This window comes from Centroberyx affinis, unplaced genomic scaffold (assembly GCF_046629955.1).
Source record: "Centroberyx affinis isolate AG114_WGS23_722 - 3 ecotype Tasmania unplaced genomic scaffold, CSIRO-AGI_Caff_v1 ptg003527l_1, whole genome shotgun sequence".
Classification (NCBI taxonomy): Eukaryota; Metazoa; Chordata; class Actinopteri; order Beryciformes; family Berycidae; genus Centroberyx; species Centroberyx affinis.
In genome coordinates this window covers 250,001-269,723 of record NW_027281471.1, presented here as the reverse complement: position 1 = coordinate 269,723, position 19,723 = coordinate 250,001, and the positions used below count along the sequence as shown (strand labels likewise).

The following is a 19,723-nucleotide window of genomic DNA, read 5'->3' as shown; positions in this document are numbered from 1 at the left end:
AATTGTTTTGTAGATGGAAGCACTTTGGGTTGCCTCCTAGCCTTGTCTCCTAGCCTCCTAGCCTTGTCTCCTAGCCTCAATGGGAGTAACCCTAAAGTTTATTAACCAGAATTAATTCAGGCCCTATTTTGAGAAGTTCTTAACTTGGAAAATTAAAGAAATTCATAAGAAATGAGACTGTTACTAAGAAAATATTGAGGAATTGCACTTAAGAGCCTTCTTAAGAACTTCCTAAAATTTCCTCTTATGTCATTTCTTAAGATCTATCTTCAGAACACATTGGTGAATCCGGCCCCTGAACGCTACAAATTTGTCCATCTGATCTTGGTGATTAGTTTATATTCTGGTTTTCATGGCGGTCCAGAGCTGAATAACCTCCATGTTAAAACTAAGTAGAATATTATTCTTTAAGTGTGATCCCAGCCTTAGCAGACTTGATGTGTCATGCTAGGTGCTTCCATATATTAGTTTATCTTTATCACATGCGAGGGAATTCAAAGAAGGCACAATGATCCCAGCAAGTTACGGAAAATATGTTGATAAATTTCGACTACGATCATATTTCATGTTTCTGTCATGTGGAGTGTCTCCGCGCTCCAAAAAAAAAAAAAAAACGCCACCGGGCCGAGGCGGCGGTGCGGCAGATGGACGTTACAATAATTATAATCATTCAAGTTCATATTTTATTTAACATAATTCATATTGCAGTCAATGTGAACAGCTGGGGTTTCAATATACACAATAGAATCGTAACATTTTAAGCCCCTCCCCTCCGCGACCTCGCCCTATATTACCCCGCCCACCCTCCACCCCCCCCCCCCCCCCCACGAAAATTCAACCCCCCCCGCTCCCCCCCTCCCACCCACCCACCCACCCAAGTACCCCCATTAAACAAAACACATAGATCTCCCCTTCCCACAACAGCCCCGTCCGTCTGACATTTCTGATCTTGTATTCCTAGATCTAGATCTGTGTCGGTCAGTCCTCTTACACTGTTTATGGCATGTTTGTCTGTTTCCGAGTGTGTGTGTGTGTGTGTGTGTGTGTGTGTGCGCGTGTACCTGGGATTTACCTAAGTGTAGGAGCATGTAGCGTGTGCGTGCGTGTCTCACTCGTGTGTGTCTGTCGTCTGTGTGTGTGTGTGTGTGTGTGTGTGTGTGTGTGTGTGTGTGTGTGTGTGTGTGTGTGTGTGTGTAGTGAATCAAGTTTCGGCCTCTCCCGTTCAGGAGTGCTCGCTGGATGCTCTTAACATACATACATGAAACACCAGCGAGTCTTTAAGTAGAAAGGGAGAGCGAGGCATGTCTGTGTGTGTGTGTGTGTGTGTGTGTGTGTGTGTGTGTGTGTGTGTCTGTCTGTCTGTGGGTCAGTTGGCGTCTCTTCTCTGCACACACACACACACAAAAAAAAGGAAATAATAAAAAAAGAAAAAAAAGAAATTCGTGTGGGCATCATCATCATCATCAGCGTAGTGGCATTTACCGAATTATCGACTCACCCGAGCAACATTCACTGACCACCCACACCTGCCTCCTCCTCCTCCTCTTCCTCACCTCCTTCCTCTCCCTTTCTACCCCCCCCACCCTCCATCTTCATCTTCATCTTCCGTCGCCATCGGCAACCCGCCGTCCGCCGTCGGCCATCGTTTCGAGTCAGTCAGGTGTGTGTGTGTGTGTGTGTGTGTGTTGTGGGTCGGCGTCCCCCAGTGGTGTGTAAACGGTAGAATGCGTCTTGTAAGTAAAATAGAGAGAAATAGAGGGGGAGAAGGGTGTGTGTGGAGGGGGAGGGGGGGGGGGATTTCTTCTTCTTCTTCTTCTTCTTTTTTTGTTTTAAAACAGAAAAGCGTCTTCTGGCGTGCTGCTTTCTGCTTGCTGCTGCTGCTGGCGAGCAGGGCAGAGTAGTGGGGGGCAGGGGGGGGTGGAGGGGGGGTTTGAGGGGGAGGGGAGGGGGAGGGGGAGGGGAGAGGAGGGGGGGTGGCGGGGGGGGGGTAGACGGTGGGACGCCGAGTTATTTAAGACACCTCTCGAAGTAGGTGGCGCCCACGTAGCCCCCCCGCAGCGAGCGCTGGACGTTCTGCTCGAAAAGCCGCCGGTTCGTCTGCAGGACCTCCGCCGCCTCCTTGTTCAACGGGTCCTCCGGGTTTGGCTCCTGGAGGGGAGGGGAGGGGAGGGGGGCAAGAGGAGGGGAGAGGAGGCAGGAGGAGAGGGGAAAAGAGGAGAGGAGACGAGGAGAAGGAAGAATAGGAGAGGAGACAAGAGGAGAGGAGAGGGAAGGAGATGAGACGAGAAGAGAGGAGACAAGAGGGAAGAAAGGAGAAGAGAAGAGGAGAGAACAGGAGGAGAGGAGAGAGAGAAGATAGGAGGAGAAGAAAGGCAGAGTGGGGGGAAGAGGGAGAGGTGAAAGGGGAGGAGAGGAGAGGTAAGGAGATGAGACGAGAAGAGAGGAGTCAAGAGGAAAGAAAGAAGAAGAGAAGAAGAGAGAGAAGACAAGTGAGGAGAGAAAGGGAGGAGGAGAGAAGAGAGAGAGAAGATAGGAGGAGAGGACAGGCAGAGTGGGGGGAGAGGGAGAGGTGAAAGGGGAGGAGAGGAGAGGTAAGGAGACAGGAGAAGAGGAGAGGAGGTAAGGAGACAGGAGAAGAGGAGAGGAGGTAAGGAGACAGGAGAAGAGGAGAGGAGGTAAGGAGACAGGAGGAGAGGGGAAAAGAGGAGAGGAGAGGGAAGGAGATGAGACGAGAAGAGAGGAGACAAGAGGAAAGAAAGGAGAAGAGGAGAGAGAAGACAAGAGAGGAGAGAAAGGGAGGAGGAGGAGAGGAGAGAGAGAAGATATGAGGAGAGGAAAGGCAGAGTGGGGGGGAAGAGGGAGAGGTGAAAGGGGAGGAGAGGAGAGGTAAGGAGACAGGAGGAGAGGAGAGGAGGTAAGAAGACAGGAGGAGAGGGGAAAAGAGGAGAGGAGACGAGGAGAAGGAAGAATAGGAGAGGAGAGGAGACAAGAGGAGAGGAGAGGGAAGGAGATGAGACGAGAAGAGAGGAGACAAGAGGAAAGAAAGGAGAAGAGGAGAGAGAAGACAAGAGAGGAGAGAAGGGGAGGAGGAGGAGAGGAGAGAGAGAAGATATGAGGAGAGGAAAGGCAGAGTGGGGGGGGGGGAGGGAGAGGTGAAAGGGGAGGAGGAGGAGAGGAGAGAGAGGAGATATGAGGAGAGGAAAGGCAGAGTGTGTGTGGGGGGGGGGGTGTGTGTGAAAGGGGAGGAAAACAAACAGAGAGAGCAGGTCAGTGAGGAGTAATGGAGGGTAAGGACGGTCAGATCCAGATCAGGGATGTCAATGAGAATATTTTTGACCGGTTAGGCATGTCGGTCTATAGGTTAATTTGCATACACACTCCGCTCAACTAGCAGTCTGAGCAGGGCTGCCAACTCTCACACACTGACTGAGAGACTCACGCAATTTACATTTTACAATTTACATTTTACAATTTACAAGTCCATTTTCTCACGCAGTGGAAAACAAATTCATAACTGATAACGGCGCGGCGTGAAAACAGGACACTGACAGCAGGACAGAGACAGAGCAGCAGAGAGTTACTCAGACCATCGGGGGAAAGAAAGAAATATACACAAATCTATTATATTGTAATTTATTCCCATGCATGCTGCTCAGAGTAATCAGGACGTCTGCGTCTCTCCCTCTCCTGAGTGAGTGAGTTACTATGGTTACGGGGATGCTCTGTCTCTGTCGCTCTGAAACTTTCTCGATTCCCAATAACAGGTTTTTAGGTTAGTATGCCTATGCAAATTCATGAATGTAAGCACCTCAATGCTGAAATCTAGTAATATAACATAATATAAAATGGGTGGCCTATCGAAAGCAAAATTAACCGAGACTGACATCCCTAATCCAGATAATAATAATAACTGCATGTTGGCTTGCTGGATGAGTTTAAATGTAAAAGTGTTAAAACTCACTAGAAATAGATACTGTAGGCCATAGATGATGGAGTTTATTGTCAACACGGGCTTCCAGTCCTCTCTGTGAGGAAAACAGAGAAAACACATTATTACCAAACACACTTCTTCCACTCAGCCTCCAGAGGTTAGGGTTAGAGAGAGGCTGGAAACGATTCAGCATTTCATAAGGAAAAAGAAAAAAAATCTGAAAAAAGACATAATCAATAAAAAAAAAAAAAAAAAAAAAAAAAGATGTCAGTGTGTGTACCTGGGTTAGTATTGTAATCTAAACTAGGTGTTAAAAAATAATAAAAATTCTCTGTTGTTTTTGTTTTGGTTTCTCTCCTCCCGCATACCCAACTCCATTCAACTTTGTGTAATTTAGCGTATTTATTTTTATCTAACAGTCATATTGAAACTCAATGTATATGTCACCATATTGTTATGCGTGTAGTTACTTTAATTTGAATTCTTTATACATGTAATTTGGGTTATGGGTGGGAAACCTGATGTGAGGGGAGGGAAGGGAAAAAAAAAAAAAGAGAAACAAAACATCTGTAACTACATCTGTCCATTGTCATGCTGGTCCCTAATAAAAATAATTATAAAAAAAATAATAATAATAATAAAATAATGAATTAAATGTTTTTAGCTGGTGTCTTTTTGTGTATGTGCAGGCTGGGTGGAGACTTTGGGGCTATTTTTACTGAACGCTAATTGAAAAATTCATGTTAAGTAATTTAAGAAAGAGTTTATGATTTATTGTTTGTATTACACAATAACTGTCACAAACATCTACAAGACACCTGTTCTGAACTTCGATCTATGACTAACTTCTACCTTTGAAAGATAACACCCCTATGCAAAAATGCTAAAACTAGAATTGAAACTGAATAAAAACTAAACTAAAACAACCAAAACCACACTGAAAACCAACTGAAACTACACAGGAATTGAAATGAAAATTGAAAGCTGCATGAAAATAAAAAAACGAACCCACGGCAGAGCTGCTCTGCACGTACCTTAAGATATTTAGGCAGACGTTTCCTTCCAAGTCGATGTTGGGGTGATACACCATCGTCTCACACTTTACCTTGGGGGGGTCGTGGGGGTAACCCTGTCCTACCTGACACACACACACACACACACACACACACACACACACACACACACACACACACACACATACACACACACACACACACACACACACACACACACACACACACACACACACACACACACACAAACGTCAGTATATTAACTTTTTGTCTCTGGAGGTTGAATCTCAGAAGGACCTCAGAAGAGCAGCTTTGTTTTCAGACTGACTACTATGTATTTTTCAGTTTATCCAGCGGGGTTTTGAAAGGGTTTCATGCAGGGCTGTAACTAACAATTATTTTCATTTATCCATTATTTTTTTTGATTAACTGATTAATCACTTAGTCTGTAAAATGTTTAAAAAACAAGTTACAAGTTATCAGAGCCCAAAGTGACTAAAACTGCCTCAGTCTGATCAGCAGCCAAAAAAACCCCAAAGTGTTAATTTAATAACATGAAACAGAGAAAAGCAGCAAATCTTATTGTCTGGTATGTTTTACTTGATAAATGACTAAGATGATTAATTGATTATCAAAATTGTAACCGATTAATTTTCTGTCGACTGACTAATCGATTAATTGTTTCAGGACTAGTTTCATGACACCAAGGGCCGTACAATTTTCCTCCAACACATGGAGGAGCATGTAATCCTTAAAGTTTAAAAATGAAAAACAATATAAACAGTACTGTGCAAAAGTCTTAGGCACCAAAGAGTTTTTATATAAATTGTGTCTTAGATGTTTATTCATTTTTTTCTGCATTAGTGTGTCAGTAGACTGCTCTATAGTACATTTTTAGATATTTATAAACTTTTCATTTCATTATTTTTGAAAGCATCTTCGCTTTACTTTTTTTCTTTTACATGTGCCTAAGACTTTTGCACAGTACTCTATATATAATATGTGGTGTATATATGGAGTATATGGAGTTACAAGGTTTTCACACAACAGCAGCGACATGACAAGGTTCACTGGACAGGAAGAGAGAGAGAGATGGAGAAAGAGAGAGGAAGAAAAAGAGGGAGAGAGAGAACGAAACAGAGAAATAGAGAGATAGAGACAGAAACGGGGCACAAGAAGTGAGAGAGACAGACAGAGAGAGAGAGAGAGAGAGAGGAAGACAGACAGACAGAACCAGGGAGGTGAAGCAGCATTAACGACCTCCTCCTCCTCCTCCTCCTCCTCCTCCTCCTCAGAGCGCTCACCTTAAAGCTGAAGACAAACTTTCCACCTTTGTAAAAACCCTGCGAGACAAAGAGAGCAGAGCCGTTTAAATCCACAGTCAACTTTCTGCACATTTCCAAACTTCTCTATCTAAACATGATCGTTTTCGGGACACAGGAATATTCATAACATCTACTGTCAGGGTGCTGCGGCTCTGACCCTTGACCTGCTCACTCCTGGTTGCTTGTAATGTTGGTGATCTAAGAATTGAAGCTTATTCTACTTTTTTAACATACTTTTTCCCCCCCTGCTTGTTTACAATTATTGGTAAACGTATTATTTTCTTTGTTCCATCGGCAGTTTCCCCAGACAGGCTTTCAGTGTTCCACTTGTTCAAACTGAAAGGTTTAATAAACATAAAGAAAGAGATTCACTTCTCAAACAATTCAGCAGCAGGACTAGTTTTTTTTAGAAGAATTTTTGTGAGAATCTGCTTTGTCGGCGTTCCTTTATGTGCTAGAAGTGATTTTCAGACTGTTCCTCCATACAATGGCAGTGAATGGAGAGAGAAAAAAAAACAACAACACAATTCTCCAGTCTCCTCTACCAGAGCAACAGATCACAGAATCACTGATTTTGGGGGTTTTATCATGGAGGAAGAGACACAACCCAAGACACTACCAGAGTTCGACAGAGCTTTAAAGATAGTGCTGTACAATTAATTGTGTATCACCATATATTCATCAATATCACGATAAGCATATGGATTTTTTCTGATATTGATACATATCACGATATAGCTCATGTCTGCAAAATCATGTTAAATAATCAAATGAATGTTGAACTGAATGGTAAAGCCAGGTGACTGAAATTTTCAAATAATATTCCTTCAAATGTTTCACGTTATTTTGTCAGAGTTTTAAAATAGAATTTGCTTGTTATCGTCAGTTCAGACAGGATAACTGTGTGTCATGAAATCCCCAAAAATTACTGTATCATCACCATATGATTCCACTGAAAGACGATAAACCATAATAATGAATTATCGCCCTGCCATAAATGTTGGTGATCTAAGAACTGAAGCGTATTCTACTGTTGCACTCAGTCCATCACTGTAGATAAGAGCATCAACTAAATGCATCCTAGAATGTTAAAGCTGTAAATCAAGTGTCAAGTTGCACATATGCTCCTTTTTCAAATTTAAAGATAGCACTGTACAATCAGCTATGTATCATCACATATCGCAATTGTAATTTTCCACAAATATTATCTGAAACATTTCATTTTGAACGTCTGCTGGAGTTGAAAGTAGTCAAGCTGCTGATGTAATATGCTAAAAATCACGCAGTAAAATAATTTTGTCCGTCAAATCTAGGGCTGCAACTAACGATTATTTTCATTGTCGATTATTTTCACTATTAATCGATTAGTTGTCTGGTCTATAAAATGTCAGAAAATGGTGAAAAATGTGGATCAGTGTTTCCCAAAGCCCAAGATGACGTCCTCAAATGTCTTGTTTTGTCCACAACCCAAAGATATTCAGTTTACTGTCATAGAGGAGGAAAGAAACCAGAAAATATTCACATTTAAGAAGCTGGAATCAGAGAATTTTGACTTATTTTTCTTAAAAGATTACTCAACCCGATTAATCGATTATCAAAATAGTTGGCCATTCATTTAATAGTTGACAACTAATCGATTAATCGTTGCAGCTCTAGTCAAATCATCACGACAAATAACTGTGACTACTAATAATCATCATTACAGGATTATCATTCTAACCTCAACTGTGCAGCCCCACTTTGTAGGAAACACAAACATATTTTTAGGAGGTTATGCAAGTTAAACAGCAGCATTAGAAACCTCACAGTGAGTACAGCAGTGAGTTCATGTTCAAAACCCTGTTGTGGCAATAAGTGTAACAAAACAGAGAGACAGAATGTGTTTTTATATGTATATATGAAGGGTGTCACGTAACACTACTTATCCATTTTAAAGAAAATTGCTGCCTGAAGCTCATGAGTCAATATTTCTAGAACACAGACAATCCTGTGGTCACAAGCAAAACTATTTGCAGTCAAAACTCTTAAGGTGACTCATTAAAAGTAACTCATAATGTGCTTCACTTTCATGCCAAAAAGCATTTCGACAGAGTAGGTATCGGTTTGTTTTTCCCCAAATGGAAGATAGCTCATTTTGGAGTGAAACTCTTCAGTGATAAGGATCTTTTTCTGTTCCGTTTTATCGTCAACATCAACATCAAACGAACCCCCTCAATATATTTTTTACTGAATTGTTTCTGATTCTGGTGTGAGTAGGTGTGACAGAACTGGTTTCCTCAGAAGCAGCAGTCAGACCACATGGCACTAAAACTCTAAACTCTCTCTCACTGAAACCGACTGAAATGACAGATTTCTGCACTTTTGCGTGTTTCCGTGCGGATGCCGTTTGGTTTCATGAACGATAGTTCTGCCTGGAAAGAGCAAAATGGACAAGAAGTTGATTCCAGCCACTCAAAACTTCCCACTTCTCTACACCTTTAATTTGAAAGATGAGGGGAATAAACGACGCTTGGTTCGGCCTGAGATTCATGTCACTCTATACTGTCACATGTACCTCAATAACAATAAATGAAATGATAATTTGTTTATTTTTCTAACCCTGGTGCAGAAATGCTACATTCACCATTAGCGTCATAAATATAAAAAGGTATGCTTTTATTTTGAAGGTAAACCCACTTTACTTCCGGTCCTACTCTGTCCTCCTCTGTCTGGTTTTACTGTTCGATTCTACACTCGCTCTGCTACTTTGGCAAGAATATCCAAGTTCCTTGATAAGGAAACCATGAGGACATTAGCTACATCATTAGTTCAATGCCACTATGATTATACCTGTGTAATTTGGTACAGTGGTATAACTAAAAGAACAAAAGATAAGCTTCAAAATGCTCAGAACAAACTAATGAGGGTCTTCCTTCATCTCAGTCCAAGAACATCATTAGCCCAAACCATTTTAAAGAGTTGAATTGGCTCCCTGTTGAAGGTAGAATTCAACAGTTAAAACTTATTATGGTCTATAAGATTTTACAAGGTCTATTTCCAAATTATTTTACCGGGTATTTTCAGTATGTTCGGGACTCTCATGGCCTGAATACGAGGGCTAGTGTATCTAACCTGAAACAACCAGATCTAAAAAGCAAAGTAGGGAGAAGTACATTTCTCTACACAGGGGGGGAGGAGTGGAATAAAATCCCAAAAACGAAATTAAATCTGCTCATTCTCTGAATAGTTTTAAAAAACAACTGAAAAAATGGATGCTGAGTAAGTTAGTATAGTGAAGCATCTTTTCTAGGACAGTTTGGACTGGTTTCTGAACTTGTGTTTTTTTTTATTATTTTCATGATTGTATAATATTGATGTTTCTGTTAGGTGTTTTAGTGTAAAAATGGGAAATTGGTAGCATACATGTCACTCCCTTTTCCTGCCTGCCTCTAGCCTAGACCTCAGGACCACGATGGAAATAGGTCATGTGACTATTGCGATATCCTGATGAATTTTAGTACTGTATGTGCATTTGTACATTGTATTTTAATTTATCGAACAAAGTCAATCAATCAATCAATCAAGCGTCACTCTCAGTGTAAAGTCCTCATGAAGGGAACTCCCATTACTTTTACTTCCTGGAAAACAGAGTATCTTTCATGGTGACATCATGCAGCACCAGAAGGCGTAAATATAATTTCTAACCAATAAAAACATCACAGATTTTTTGAACAGTCCCAGCCCTCCGCACCCCTCCCATCAAATAAAACTGCCTTTCTGTCCCTGACTCATATTCCATTGGTTTAGCCTTTTGATTGATCCCTCACTGTGTTATGTCCCGCCCCAACATCCTGTTTCAACAGGAAATGCATCAAATCAAGGAAGTAAAGATGCTGTTTCATGGGGTCTTTAACTGAAGCAACACAAATGAAACTGTTTATGCAAAGTTGGCTATTGACAAATGTATTTATCAAACAGACAGACATAACTTAAGACAAAATTAAGTCGGTGAGAGAGTGCCAGTGTCGCTTTTGGTTTTTAGTTTATTTTCGATATATCACCCAGCCCTATTCTGAAGTCATTTTATTGAGTTTTTCCTGTTTGTTTTTGATTAAAGCTACCTAATTAGTGCTAGCTAGCTATGTTAACTCGCTAATACCACAGCAGCAAAAGAAAAACAAAAAAAAACACAACAACATTCAAATGATTCAAACATTTGTAGCTGCAGACCACTACATAGACGCAATCCAACTCCCACAGTCGGTCAGAATAGAGCGACACATCTACCACCTTGCAGTGTGAGAGCACAGTATGGGAGATACTAATGCACACACACACACACACACACACACACTGACACACACCTCGTCTGGTGAGATGATGAGTCTGAAGTTGAGCAGGTCATCGTCATCAGGGAAGTTGATCTCACACGTCTTTGGCAGGTTCAGCTCATTGATGTCTGAGAGAGACAGAGAGAGAGAGCGACAGAGAGAGAGAGAGAGAGAGAGACAAACAGACAGAGAGAGAGAGAACAAAAGGGGAGGTGAGTGATGAGTGAGATGAGATGAGACGAGGCCGGTCCAGAGACGAGCCCTCTCTCTCCCAGCCCACCCTGCAGGAGATAAGGTGACGAGGAAGGAGAGTGACTCTTCTGTCCTACTGGACTCCAAAACTCACCAGCCGCTCTGCCAGCAAAATACATACTGAGAATAAACAAAGAAGAGAAAGGCATCACACACTCCAGCTCCATATGCATATTTTTTGTTTTTTTCCACTAAAAAACGTACATAAAACCGTCTTCTTGGTCTTACAAATGAAACAACGGGTATTTATAAGTTAAATATCTGTGCAACCAGTGATAAGATCTTGATAAGATATCTTGATGATAACGTTGCCAGTAAAAAAAATATTATGCATACAGAGCTAGAGTGTGCAATTTTTTTCTTCTTTCATGTGAGATGTTAGTGCCAGTGAGTCAGCACCTCATGAACTTTCCTTCAGCGTGTGTAACACCCACACAGAAGCAGGCGACTTGAGAATTTACTGTCATATTTACCAGTGTTTGGCTAGTAGTCATTAGGCCATCGTACACCGTCTGTGGATCTTAGAGGAATCACAAATGTACCCCTAATTTTTAGAGTCAAAGTGTATGTTAAGTGTACATGAAAGTGTGTGAAAACTTTTCAGCACATAGACCAGTGTTTCTCAACCTTTTTCATATCAAGGACCCCTAATTCAGTCCACATTAGGGCCACAGACCCCCATTTTTTATTGTTAGATATGATTTTGTCCAGAATTCCATGACTATCTGTATTGTAGGCAGAGAGAAAACAGTGAAACTATGACCAAAACATCATTCTTCTACATTCTCTAATTGTATAAACTTCTTGTAAATGAAATAATGGTGAAGTTTAACAATTCATCAATTTACTGGGGACCCCTTGGAACTCCTTAAAGGACCCCTGGTGGTCCCCGCACCCCACGTTGAGAACCACTGACATAGACCAATCCTTGCAGGTAACTAACCGTATGGCGTACACTCTAAAAGGTAAACGGGCTTTGAGGATCCCATAGGGGTTCTTTAGTTGCAACCATGGGGGAACCACAGAACGTTCCCTGATGAACACCTTCATGAAGGGTTTGTGATCCATGATGCCATTTCGACAAATCTCTAACGTATGAAGGTTCTTCAAGGAACCTTTAAAGGATTTTTTTCTGCTGAGCAACTCTAACGCGCTTATTGACTCTCTTTGGGTCTTAGAAGGTCACAGATGATCCTCTAGTTTTTACAGTGCATGTGAAAGTGTAAAGTCATCATTGACGTTGCACTAGGGCTGCAACTATTGATTTTTTTCATTATCGATTCATCTGGCGATTACTTTTTCAATTAATCATTTAGTCTATAAAGTGATAAAAAGGATGACAAATGCCCATCACAAGTTCCCAGAGCCCAAAGTGATTGGTCAGATTATTTACTTAGTCTGACCAGCAGCCAAAAAAACCCAAAGTATTCATTTAATAATGAGATGAAACTGAGAAAATCAGCGAATCTTAGCATTTGTTCAGCTGAAATCAGCAAATGTTTGGTATTTTTACTTGATAGGCCTAAATGACTAAAACGATTAATTATCAAAATTAGAATCAATTAGTTTTCTGTCGACCGACTAATCGAATAATCGACTAATAGTTTCAGCACTATGATGCACATGACGATGGGAGGGATTTTACTCTATTAGTTTTCAAGTCGGTGTTTTTCTGATTTCTGCTTGGCCAATCTTTGAGCAAAATCGCGTAACACCTTGACTGTTTCAGTGCCCTGGTTTTGACAGAGGATAAAAACAAAATCACCACCTACCACAAAAACCTTAACATTTCAAAATTATTATACTAAAAAAAAAAACTCTACTTATCAGGATGCGCAGCAAGGCACAGCAGACCCCCGGACCGAACACCTGTCATCTTTATCTGCGCTGAATAGGCCAGATGCAAGCTGCTGGATCGGTGCCACGCGGTACTTTCAGCCCGTTCCATTGACAATTTTACAGCTCGCATTTCTGAGGTGGCGAGAGTTAGTTTGAGGTGAGGTGAGGCGCTGCGCCCACGCCAATGTTCTGCAAAAACCGGTGGGAGCTGCCAGTTCAGGGCCTCAGTGACCGGGGTGAGTAATCACCAACACACGCTCTGTCATCTTGGACTGTGTTTGGCAAACTGTGTTTCCTCTGCCAGACCACCAGCCACTGTGGCAGGTAGTGCGCCGTCATTTGGAGGACATATTTTACTCTATAAATAATATAATAGGACCTGTGGCGGGTAAAGTAGTGAAAGTGCCTGGTAAAATTTCAGATGTCCCAGACACTGTTGTCATTCTCTGACAGAGGCTCTGAGGAAAATATCTGTGACACGCCGAAATCTCAGTCCATTTTATCAGCATGCAAGTCTGTGTGGTCTGTCTGGTTTTTGGGGCGGTCAATCAAGTCTCCAAGATATTTGAATGACAGTGGCAAAGGCTAGTGTTGACTAGGGGTGGGACGATACTCTTATCTGACGATACGATTCGATACGCGATGTGAGGTTCACGATTCGATACAGCCACGATACGATGTGATAAATAAAAGTTCAATGACAACAAAGTCTGACTGTGCAGAATTCTGTTTATTTCTGAGACACAAATCTTTCTAGCGATGCCATTGGCTGCTAGAATGTAAACAACAATTTAGAAATGTCATTACAAAGTGCAAATAGTATAATTTAAATGGAGAGCTTGTGAAACTGTGATGGTCAAGCGTCTCATTTGTGATTACTACAGCAGAATAACATGGAGCTGATATCACGATATACTGTCCCATTCCTAGTGTTGACATTTAACTCTTTCTACTGTAGGATGGTTGGTGACATCAAATCAGGTGGCTGCCATTTAATGCAACCTTGTCCATTAGATGTGAATCGCAATGTACATTTTGGTTATGATAAACATAGGAAATAACCACCAGCCAAATGCTGGGAGATATTTGGGTGTGGCTGGTAAGTTTGTACTCTACCAGTCCCTATGGCAGGTAGCCAACTATCATTTGGAGATTATTATCTATTGGAGTTGACTGGTGAAATAGGGAAAGTAGCAGATAAGTTTTGGAAGACACCATACATGGCTGCTGGTGGACAAGAAAGTTAGATTACCGTGGGGAAGAAAAAGGAATCGCTATATTAGGTACATTTTATTCTGCTCTAGTAATCACAAATGAGACGCTTGACCATCACAGTTTTGCAAGCTCTCCATCCAAATTTTATTATTTGCACTTTGTAAAGACATTTTAAAATTGTTGTTTACATTCTAGCAAGACAATGCCATCGCTAGAAAGATTTGTGTCTCAGAAATAAACATAATTCTGCACAGTCAGACTTTGTTGTCATTGAACTTTTATTATCGTGGATGTATCGAATAGTGAACCCCATATTGCGTATCTAATCGTATTGATCGTCCCACCCCTACTTAACTAGTTAACATGCCCGTTCTCACCCACCCTGTTCCCTCTAACATCTCAGGCAGGTTTCTGTATGGGTGCTCACCCTAAACAGCCTAAGGGATAGTTGCGTCAGATGGTGCGTAATGGTGAATATCTCTGCCCCCAGGTGGAGAAACTGAGTGGAAGAGGAAGCAGTCTGGAGTGTAGGAACCTGCCGGCCCAACCACACACCACAGTCAACTACAGGAGAGGAAACTACGCAAAGGGCCGAGGCCAATCCCTATCACTGTTTAACCTGCCACTCCTCACATTTAGATGCACTGCCTGTTGTCAGTGTCATCAGCTCTGTTTCCAGTTTCAGGATTTCAGTGGACATTTTGTTGCTGATTCATATCTTGTATTGTACACGCTGTTGGCAGATGTCCCACAGCCGGTCAGTGTGTAAGTTCTCTCTCAGGTTTGAAAAGTGTGAACGTGATACTTGATGACAGAATGACAACTTACCCACAGGACTTTGGGGCTCTGTTGGTGGAAAATAACTCTAATCTTTACAAAATAATAAACTGTTACTTTATGAAATAAGTGGAGCAAATGAATAACAATCATACAAACAAGTTGTCCAATTAGTTCTTCTCATACATGGCCATTGCAGGAACGACAATGATAGTCTCAATGGATGGTTAACTCATAATTAAAATATTATCGAGCTTACTAAAATCTGACTAGATGTAGACAAGAAGTTTGTCAGCCTCCAGATAATTACCAGTAAACTGAGATAGCACGTTAGCTAGTTGTAAGCTATCTCACGTGAGCTAACTAGCTTACGATTTAACGTTACTCTATGAATCTTGACACCTTGATTTGATGGCACTGTCAAATGTAAGCTAGTTAGCAGCTAGTTAGCAGTAGAGTAACGTTAGCCAAAGATGTGTTTCTGGATTTTGACAGCGACCAAGCCAGTCACCAAGGATGTTATTTACTGTTGGCTACTGTAGGCTAACTGGCGAGCTTAAAACGATCAGATATGGGCTAGCTTTTGACTGGTTGGTTGCGACGTTTGCGTTTTGTTTTCAAATATAGCACAAGCTAGCTACCGCTTGCTGATAGCATTTCAAGCTAAAGTTAGCCAGCTAGCTAGCCTCCGCGTCTTGTGACAATACCCCGCATATATTGTGTTTATTAACTGTAGGTGGGCACATCAACACCGAGTCGATGCCAGGGGGTTCGTGTTATCCTGTGGTTCAGAAGTAACTAGTCAGTCAGGTAGGCACGACCGGCTGACCGGCTAGCCGTGTTGTGAACTAGCCTACCTTTCTGTATTCGAAGCTGGGCCGCACTTGCTTTTTTACCCCCGGCTCCTGTTCTGTTTCCTCCAGCAGATTCCTCGTCTTTCTTCTGCTGCTTCAGGGAAAAGAGCTTAATCATCTTCAATTATTTGATAATTGAATGCCTATATTTATGTCCCTTCGATGTACGTGGCCTAGCTTGTCCGTCTTTAAATTTTGGAGAGCTAAATCACTCTACAGCACCGTAATGTTGTTGGAGCCGGTGCGTCTCAACTAATTACACTATGGGAAGACTGCTGTAGCTGCTGAGCTAGCTTAGCCTGTTAGCTAGCAGGAGAGGCCAGGCAGAGCAGAGGGAGGGAGTTCACAAAACACTGGGAGACTGTTCTGTTTCACATATGTGTTTGTTACACTTCTGTCACGCTAATATGTTACAACATGGATATTGGCAACAGGGAAGGTGGCGAACTTTTTGTGCTTTACGTCACCAGCCATTTTCCCTATTTCACCAAACAAAATTATTTTTAAGAGAAGAGGGAACTTCCAATCCATGGTTGGTTCCTCACCAAAGTGGCTAGTACAGTAGATTAAATTACCTGCTACCATCAAATATTTGCCAGCATTTTGACTGATGCCAGTGCCCCACCATAAGCCATTGTTTGAGGCATTATAAAAACATTATTGCCTTCAAATATCCAGATTTATAGGGTCTCAGAGGGTCTCATGTTGCACACACTCAATTATTACTATTCTTCTAATAACACCAGTTCTAAACCGACTCATAAAATGGTCCCTCTTCAAAGTAAAGATAGACAAAATGGATTTTCAACATAAGGACAGAAACAATTGCGAACTAAGTAGAGCCAGACTCAACCTCACAAAATCCCCCCCCCCTAAACCCCAAACCTGAAATTTCATAATTTGTTTTACTAACCCTCAATTTTCATAAAATTTCCCTAACTATTCTGTACCGATTCATCCCATATAAACCGAGTGTGAGTCTGGTTCTGCCAAGTTTGGGGATGATTAAAAGTTAAAACTCTCTATAGTCGAGTTATGGGAGTGATTCTGTTTTCTAATAGCGGATGCATCACAGACACAGCGACAGCGCGCCAACACTACAACTCCCAAGATGCCTTTGGGTCTGACGCGCGTGACGTCTCGCAGAGGAGGGGCGTGCATATCTTCGCCCCCCATATTTTATTTACTATATTTATTTATTTATTTTTTATTTTTTTTTACCAAGGCAAAAATGGAGAGCGATAGTCACCTATGTGATGTAATGAATACGGGGGATTAACCGCGCCGTATTGATGCTGTCACCCAGCTGACACACAACACATCTGAAAACACACAACACAACACAGAGACACACAATAGAAAACGAGAACAATAGACACGCTCAGCGCTCTACTCATAATTTCTCTTTCATTTTGACCATTTTTTTTTATTGCAATTACCACAAATCCGCCAGTGGGTGTTAGCTGCTGCGGAGGATTATACCTGTCTGTAACGAAACGCTCCCAGTCACAATTTGCCATTTTACATGTTTTGAAGCCCCACGGGAAGAACACGTTGTGAGACTGCGATACAGAGAGAGAGAGGGAGTGAGAGAGTGTGTGTGTGTGTGAGTGAGAGAGAGAGAGAGAGAGAGAGAGAGGGTCAGAGAAAGGAGTAGCCAAGTGAATGGGCACGACTCAGTATTGCGCCCGTCAATTTATCGCTATCGATCAGTTTGGCAATCATTGTGCTGGAGCCGTTTAGATACACAGTGGATAGGCTTGGAGGCTAGGCTAGCCTGCGAGCTAGCCGATACGTGAAGCCAACAACATGGGACGCATGTGAACGTGTCTCACACGGGGAGTTACGAGCAGCAGCCTGGCAGGGAGAAAGAAACAAGGAAGCGGACAGCTAGCTGGCTAAACCAAAGCTAACGTTGGCTAACTGCTGGCTAATATTATTTCTAATGAGCGACCAAGGAGTATGCGACCTGATACGAAGAGGTTAGTGCTTGCAATTATGCTTTTCCACCATCACCCAGATTTTACGATCATCCATCTGCCACTTTGCTTTTTTATGATGCTGCTCAATAATGAAAGAGGAAGCATATTGCAGGGGCGAATGGAGAATAGTTAGCCAGCTAACGTTAATGTTAGCAAGCGTACCTTGTTAGATTACGGAGGATGGAGATAGTGTGTGTTATTTCAGATGTGTGGGATTGTTTATTTGAGTAACGATATAGCTAATGTTTATAGCTGCTTGCTAGCATTGTTGTGTTTGCATGCATTAGCTAAATGTAGGTTACTATTAATAGGCTAGCTTGTGTGAAGCAGCTAGCTGGCTAGCAGCTATCTCGCAAGTGGTGCCAGATGCGCATCTTCATTATTCTTGGCCAGCTAACTTATGTTAGCTAGCTTGATGGTTTTGTAACCTCTGTCCAATCTTACGCTATAGGCCTTCATCTGGGCAGACGTATCCGCACAGTATGAAAAGTTCCCATATAATTATTAAGCCAAATGCAGTCCAGTTGATGTGGAGACATGAGTAATTGATCACACATTCACAGTCCAGTGGGCTACCTAACGTTAGCTCACCACCTTAGTTGGCTGAGCAGCCTGCCTGCTTCCTACTGCTTTTTGCGGTTACTTGTAAAAAAAACTGCGACTGTTATTAGCTTGCCCTCTTATTACAGTGATGACAATTTGTATATGAATGCTTTATTACTGTTGGATGAATCAGATATGCTTTAGTAATTGCAGGAACAAGCCTTACTGTGGCCAAGCACACCCACCAGCTACCAGCCCTTGGCATTAGTTAATTTCTGGAAACAGCTTGGAGGAGGCAGGCAGGCTGAATGGAAATGGCTGTAGTGATTTCATTAGATTATGTTTTTATGTGAGGGACTTTCATCTTTCTTTTTTCTGCAGTGTCACCCTCTCTCTCTCTCTTGCTCCATCCTTGTCTTTCTCTGCCAACCTCTCACAAATTAGGAGACTGGGATGGGACAGTCAGTCAGACAGATGGAAGGAGAGATATTCCCTTCTAACCCACTACTGAATTGTTGCAGATCAGTCCTTATGTGGGCTTACCAGACACTGACCACCCTGCAGCTATAAGAGCTGTTCTGTGATCAGTCCTCATATCTGCTCATGGCACACTGTGACCACCAGCACAAACTCCTGTATGTTTACTGTACTTGGTGATTTCAGTGACTCTGATTCTCATCTAAATTCTATCAGACCAAGATGTGAAGCCACATTCAAACACAGGTATATACTCACACCCAGGGACTGCATGTTTAACTAACTACTCCCATTAGTGGTTTAGAAAATTCACTAAACACAATTTCCTAAACACAACCCATCATCATATTTTACCTTGCTGTTTATGCTAGATGTCAAGTACCAGTCTCTCCTGGGCCAGATATCATCTTTAAACCTCAGTGTTTCTAAACCTATGGATTACATCTGGGTCCCCGGGGCGAGACGCAGCATGACGAGTTCAGGTCTCAGGCTGCAAAAAAAAAAAAAGTTAAAGAAACCCTGCTGCTACGTTTGTGCTCGAAACAACGCCACTGTTTCAGCCCTGGACTGATGCAGAGAAGATTAGCATGGCCCATGCAAAAAAGGCTGACACGCAAATCTGCGAAGCGCTCCTCGATGTGCCGCTGCACCAAGAGAAACTCCTCTAGATTTATTGCACTTTGCAATCAAAGGGAGTTTTTTGAGTCGGACCAGCAGAGGCGCCTAACGGCCGAAAAGTTACAGCCACCACAGGTCCGGGGGTTTCGGATGAAGCATGCAAATACAGATAAAGGCTCTGAGCCGCAGACAGAGCTGGAACTGGGAATGAGGCGGTGAGGGAAGGAAACTATTTCTTTTTGTTTTGGTCTGCAGGCCTCAGTAGCTGTTAAGTCCCAACATTCACCTGCCACTTTCTGCAGAAAAAAGGCCTTCGAAGCATTGACTGGTTAACTGCTAAAGTGGCTCGTGTTTTTAGAGGAACTTCTTCCTTGCCCCGTCCAAAATTGACCAGCATGCAGCGGGGTGCCTGGTGTTCACTCCCTGCCCTGGGTGGTGATGACTGGGGTTTCCAACCAGAACCTGCAACCAGACTTCTACCAAAAACATCTGAGAACCAGCACAGCCAGACAGACAGCTAGTGATTTGATTTCAGGCATTGGCAGCTCCCACCTGTCTGTCTCTCTCATTGTGTGTGTGTATGCGTT

The 19,723-nt window shown here is 42.3% G+C and overlaps 1 protein-coding gene and 1 non-coding gene across 2 annotated transcripts; one reads left to right on the top strand and one right to left on the bottom strand.

Moving 5' to 3' along the window:
- Window positions 1–875: 875 nt before the first annotated feature.
- ube2m (ubiquitin conjugating enzyme E2 M) lies at window positions 876–15,810 on the bottom strand. The gene is made up of 6 exons (XM_071539829.1): window positions 15,520–15,810; window positions 10,613–10,707; window positions 6,249–6,287; window positions 4,966–5,069; window positions 3,962–4,025; window positions 876–2,148 (listed from the first exon to the last, which is right to left on the bottom strand). Exons 1-6 carry the CDS (start codon window positions 15,632–15,634, stop codon window positions 2,008–2,010), a joined length of 558 nt encoding a protein of 185 aa, XP_071395930.1. The 5' UTR covers window positions 15,635–15,810; the 3' UTR covers window positions 876–2,007.
- A 3,239-nt stretch (window positions 15,811–19,049) lies between these two features.
- LOC139661429 (U6 spliceosomal RNA) lies at window positions 19,050–19,159 on the top strand. The gene has a single exon (XR_011696591.1). It is a non-coding gene; the product is annotated as a U6 spliceosomal RNA (small nuclear RNA).
- Window positions 19,160–19,723: the final 564 nt, after the last annotated feature.

What these genes read in the sequence shown, in the direction of transcription:
- ube2m (XM_071539829.1), bottom strand. Translation starts at nt 15,634, where the DNA reads ATGATTAAGCTCTTTTCCCTGAAGCAGCAGAAGAAAGACGAGGAATCT. An exon ending in GTCTGCCTAAATATCTTAAG is followed by an intron (nt 4,026 to 4,965) that starts GTACGTGCAGAG and finishes TTTTCCTCACAG; the next exon opens with AGAGGACTGGAAGCCCGTGT. An exon ending in GCCTACAGTATCTATTTCTA is followed by an intron (nt 2,149 to 3,961) that starts GTGAGTTTTAAC and finishes CCTCCCCTCCAG; the next exon opens with GAGCCAAACCCGGAGGACCC.